This window comes from Myotis davidii, unplaced genomic scaffold, assembly GCF_000327345.1.
Source record: "Myotis davidii unplaced genomic scaffold, ASM32734v1 scaffold26, whole genome shotgun sequence".
Taxonomy (NCBI): Eukaryota; Metazoa; Chordata; class Mammalia; order Chiroptera; family Vespertilionidae; genus Myotis; species Myotis davidii.
The window spans coordinates 2,942,382-2,948,381 of NW_006299245.1; the positions used below are offsets into that span (position 1 = coordinate 2,942,382).

Sequence of the window (6,000 nt, forward strand, 5' to 3'; positions counted from 1 at the left end):
CAATGTAATAACATTCTTCACCTGGATGTCTACATGCAGTCCAGCTAAAAACTGATAACTTTGGTTTCTCTTTGTTCTACATTAAGTCTTACAATGCTGAGTAAAAAAACAAATGGTGATAACGTTACTGCATTGACTGCTGAATAAATTGAATCTTAGTACTTTAGACATACAGCATGAGTTCATGTTTATACTTCAAACATGAAATCACAGGAATGTTATATTAACTAATGTTTTCTGAAATCAGACATCACAGAAAGAACCAAAATGTTCCAAAACTAGACTATTGAGCAAAAATGATAATTCTCTCACCCTGGCTCATTTCGCTCAGTGGTTACAAGGTCAGCCTGCACAGCAAAGGATCAAAGGTTCAATTCCCATTCCTCTCACATCCTTTCACCTCACTCTCTCCCTCCCTCCCTCTCTCCATTCCTCCCTCCCTGCCACTCTCTTTCTCAATGGAAAAAAACAACAACAACAAAAAACAACAAAATGATTTCTTTAAAACTTTTGAACACTTTTTCTAAATTTCTAGAGGCTTCCTAGGTAAAGTAGAAAAGAAACAGCAATATCACGAATCAATACTGTTGATCAAATAGGCTGAAAAAATAATTAGAAAATATATTGCAACCCAAATCATACACTCATATTTGAAAAGGTAAACTCTCAAGTTCCAAAAGATTTTAACTTTTGGTATAATCCATTAGCAGGACATAAAATCATTTACATATTCTAATGAAGCCTTTATTCTTATTTTTAGAGTCAATACATGGAGAAGAATTTTATGAGTTATTAAAACTTTTTTAAACACCAAATGACACCACAAGGCAAGTTCACACTTTTGTATTAGTTACTGCAATAACTTTATATTTCAAAAAGTTACCTCTATAACCACTGTATGCAAGTAACCATCTGATGATGTGGTGTGTACATAATTCAATTCGTTAATAGTTAAATTTAATGAAGAAGCTAACTTACCGGTGGATCAGCCCCCTTAGAACCAGTCAGACCTCCTGTTAGGGATTCGATATCCTGAAAAGGGGAGAGGTGTTGATTGTAAAATGCTACTCAACAGCATGGAGAACTTCCCAGTCCCACAGTGTAATATTTTCTTTAAGCTACAAACTTAGGTAACTAAGCTACATTTGTTCTGTTTTTAGACCATCTTGCTATACAAATACTACACAAACAGTCTGTATCTAAAAATTTAGATTTGTTTCCAACTCTGTACAATCTATAAAAACAAAAAGTATAAATAGACAAAGTGTTCCTGACTATACAAAAAAAGGCTGTAGGTGGGAGAGCAGATGTTTTGTTCTCTGAGGAGCTAAAGTAAGTGAAGAAAGGAAATGAAAAAAATTAATAAAACTTCAATATAATACAGTATATCATTTGCAAGAATACTAATCCCATGGAAAATGCTGAACCTATAGAAATGATTCAATCACCCATAGTCCATCTGTTCTATGATAGGGGTACAAGGGTAGAAGAAAATAGGATTGCTTTTTTTTTCCCCCTCCTCTTCCTTTCTCCTTCATCTCCCTCCCCTTTACTAACAGGATGTGTAAGTAATTGATTCATCAACGGTATGTGTTTAGCCTTATGTTCTGGCTAAGATTTTGTTGCAGTTCTCAGTTGGCCAGACAAGAATAGAGACTTTTAATCCAGCCCCAGACTTACATGCCTGACCTCCAGGAATGCAGAGGCTGATGGATTAGGTCTCAGAAACCCTGGGATGATGCACACCCAATCTCCACTTGACCGGTTTCAGGACACTGGCCATCCTGTTCTGAGGACCAGTAATGAAGACAGTCATCAAGACCCAGGACCCACACAGGGACTCAAATTTCAGAGCCCCCTCTGTACCCTTACCCAGACACTCTTCCCCTGATTCCCCTTTAAAAGCTTATTCCTAACAAGCTTAAAGGGAAGGCGGATGTTAGGATTTTCACCTGTTACCTTCCCAAATTTCCAGCATCTGATACTAAGCACATGTATAATCTAACCCAGTGGTTCTCAACCTGCGCTGCACATGAGAATCACCTGGGAACCTTTTTAAAATCCTGATTTCTGGGCCTCATCCTCTGAAAATCCTGTTTCTTTGTTACTAATGTTTTGGCCCCACCCCATAACAAAGAAACAGAATTTCCGGAGGACGAGGCCCAGAAATCAGGATGTTAAAAAGATTCTGAGGTGATTCTAATGTGCAGCCAAGGTTGAGAATCACTGCCTTAGAGGCTTTCTGATTGCTATAACTTGAGTTGCAGCCAAGGTTGAGAACCACTGGTGTTACCCCTGTCTCTGTGTTTTGGCTGGATAGTGAGGGGTAGTGGCACGAGCACTGGACTCAGTTGACCTCCGGTTTCATACATAGATGAAACTATAAACAGATAGGGATAGATTAGCTACTCTTTTACAAGGGTCATTTCTAATCTTGAGTCACTAACCACAGAAGACCATGCCCGAGTGAGTAGATTGATTGCCAAAGGTATTGCCAATGGAGAAGCGAGTGATGCTGTGACACGCTGGAGAGCATGCATATTACAGGGACAAGTAGAGCTCAGCCTGGCCAGTGCAGGGCTTTGGTTCTAGGGTTTCTAATCAGACCACTTTGCCAAAAGAAGCTAACCGTCCAGGGTTTTAAGTAAAATCTCTCAGGATGTTAACGTTTGCAAGTGTTTTGATTTTAAAACCATGGGCCCACACCTCCAAAATGAAAAAGAACGCAATCAAGAAACTGCCTGCTCAAAGCCTGTCCTTTAGGAGTTTGGGGTTACCTAGAAGAGTTACACTATTTGCTAAAAAGTTTCCTTTGTGTGATCCTGGTCACTTCTTATATGTTTGCATCTCATACATATAGCGTTGAGGAACCTCGGAAAATATTGTTGTATTAAAAAAAATCAAATGAAAAATAATTGAATAAAGATAGAAAGAAGAAAATAAATACCTATGATCAGAGAAACAGCCAACACCTTGATATCATGAAGATTTATGTTACTAGTTCATTGGGACTTAATCACACCATTGCCCTGGTTATCTCAAAAAATAGGGAGTCTTAACAACAAATATGGGGCTCAAATGAGCATGTGAAGAAAACACTGAAGGCAGGGGAGAAGGAAGGGATGGTGCAATGCAAGTTTCCATTTGGAGAAGCTGATTCTAAATGGGAACTCAGTGGGTGATGAATTTCGACATGCATACTTTATTAGGGCCATAAATGACAAGAAAATCACAAGGGATGCTAGCCAAAAAAAATTAAGTTGTCTTCTCTGTAATGGATATATTGTATATAATATGTTTTCCTATCCAGCATTCCTTTGGGGAACCCTCCTACTCCCTGACTCTAGCTCCATAAAAAGGCTTATAAAAATTGCTTCAAATGTTGTAAGAGTCTGCCAGAGAATTAAGGCAATTTAGGTTCTGGAAAGTATATTGGTGTAGTCGAAGTCCGTAATTTTATTGTATGAACAATCTTTGATACTAAATGTTCTCCCTGCCTTCAAACTTTAGATCATTTCTGGCTCTCAAAAACGAAAAGGTCCTAATTAATACTCCTGCATTGTTCTGTCTATTGTTAAAATGTTCCCCCTCTCCATCCTGTTAAAATTCTTTATTCCAATACCATACACACTATAAACAACCAAATCACCTACATTATTAGATCTTGCATGTTATTTAACATTTCTATTAAGTCATCTGTAAAATATGTCCTTAAAAGCAAAGTATAAAACATATACATAAGTTCCAAACAAAATTAATATTCTTTATAAATCCAAAGATAATATATTTTTTTAAATGTTTCAGAGTTTTCAGGGATGAACTGAGAAGATTTGGTAGTAAAATGGCTAAACTATTAGATGAACAGAAAAAAACACACAACCCATTTTCCTGTTATGACCATGACAAAAAAAAAAGTTCCAAATTCTATTCCTATGAAGGGTTTATTGTGAGTACATTTAAAATGAAAGAAAATTATGTTAAGTGCATTTGGAGTTAATACCTTCTGTTCTTCATAGAAAGGCACATAACTTAACAGTAGAATTGCTGATGGTATTACCAGAGATAATAGAGAAATTGATTCAGTTTTAAAATGTACTTTAGCAATTTGATGCATTTTGTCATAGTGTTAAAAGTTCCATCACGAATTTGCTATCATAGATAAACTGGGAACATTTTCAGGTTTCTAACATCTTAAGCTTTTCCTGATAGTCATGGTCCTGAGAAAAATAAAGGAAATGAGAATTTAGAAAAATAAAGGAAATGAGAATTTAGAAAATAAATAGAAATGCATTGATATTTATGGTTTTTAACATGTTGAATTAAAGCAAACGCTGAACTCATGGCTGTAAACAGAGTATAGATGTACATTTTTAGTCCATTCACTTGTTTCATTGAAAAACTTTTTTGAGCTTGTGTTCTATTTTGAGCATAAGTTGAAAAAGAGTGTCCTACTTGGACAGACACCCTGTTAAGCATGTTTCATCCCTTAATAAAAAAAAAAAATTCAGGTATGAATGAGCGTAAGTGTGGATAAATGCTTTTTTTGTGGTAAAATTAATAGGTTAAATAAATAATTATTTTGAGATGCTCTGAACATAATTAAAAGTGAGTAAATTTTTTATGGTTATTAAATATTTTACCTATAAAATATAACCGAAACCCTTGACAAATGTATCTATCTTGTTTAGATAGATTTTTTTTAAAGTTCTTTAAATCTATTTTTATATAGATAGCAACCAAAGGGGACATCAAAAGTAAATACACTGATATCCTAGAAAACTTTTAAACTAACTACTATAGTAATATTTATTTGATTAAAAAATTTAAAACAAACTTTGATTTTTTACTGTTACAGAATTTATTAACTCTATTATACTTCACGCTTTAGATTTAATAGCTAGTAAACTAGCTACCACTTACTGAACATTTACATTCCAGGCACTCTCTTTAAATGCTTTATACACATTATAAACAACTTTATAATGTGGTTATAGCAACCTTCTAAGTGTGGACAAAAAGGGCCCACATACTAACTTGACAAGCTCAGGGGGTGCTATGGAGTGGCCTTGCAAACTCAGAGACATAAAGTAACCACAAAGGATGGTCTGAAATTAAAACTTTCTTAATTAAAATGCAGTCTATGGTAGGTAGTCATATTCTAGGCTGGTACCTTCCCTGACAAAGATCAACCTTGACCTTAACTGAGCCTATTGTCCTTTTTGCATCTACTATAACATACCTTTGGAGTGTCAAGGTAACTTCTCTTTTTCTGGACCCTTCAAAGCACAACCAATGCAGTGGGGCAGAAACCATAAATTCTCTCATTGTTATTGTTATCTGTTATTGTTATTGTGTTAAGTGTTGACTCTTAACTATCCTGTACCCACCTATGTAAAAGAAGTATGTGCCTATCATTTTACTTTTTATCCAGGCTGAGGTTTTCACCCCCTTTGTTTTTTCCCCACCTCCCTAATTTATCACCAATGGATTTCATGTAACCCGCTTCCATCTCTTCTATTGATGGTAATGTATAAAACAGCGGTTCTCAACCTGTGGGACGCGATCCCTTTGGGGGTCGAACCACCCTTTCACAGGGGACGCCAAAGACCATCGAAAAACACATATATAATTACATATTGTTTTTGTGATTAATCAAAATGCTATAATTATGTTCAATTTGTAACAATGAAAATACATCCTGCATATCAGATATTTACATTACAATTCATAACAGTTGCAAAAATACAGTTATGAAGTAGCAATGAAAATAATTTTATGGTTGGGGTTCACCACAACATGAGGAACTGTATTAAAGGGCCGCAGCATTAGGAAGGTTGAGAACCACTGGTATAAAACAAGGTGCAAAACTGTCATCCCCAGGAGCCTTATCTCAATTCCTTAAGATTCTGTTTCCCAGCAACTGTCAACAGTTTGGCTCAAATAAACTCACACAAATTCTTCAAAGGTTCAAATGTTTCTTATGATAACACTAGAGGCCTG

The 6,000-nt window shown here is 35.7% G+C and overlaps 1 protein-coding gene across 1 annotated transcript in view; it reads right to left on the reverse strand.

The window, feature by feature from the left end:
• Window positions 1-6,000, reverse strand: part of PPFIA2 (protein tyrosine phosphatase, receptor type, f polypeptide (PTPRF), interacting protein (liprin), alpha 2) — a 451,032-nt gene that overhangs the window by 359,072 nt on the left and 85,960 nt on the right. The window contains exon 3 of the mRNA XM_015571108.1: window positions 979-1,032. Coding sequence (XP_015426594.1) covers window positions 979-1,032 — 54 coding nt within the window. The remainder of the gene's footprint in view (window positions 1-978; window positions 1,033-6,000) is intronic.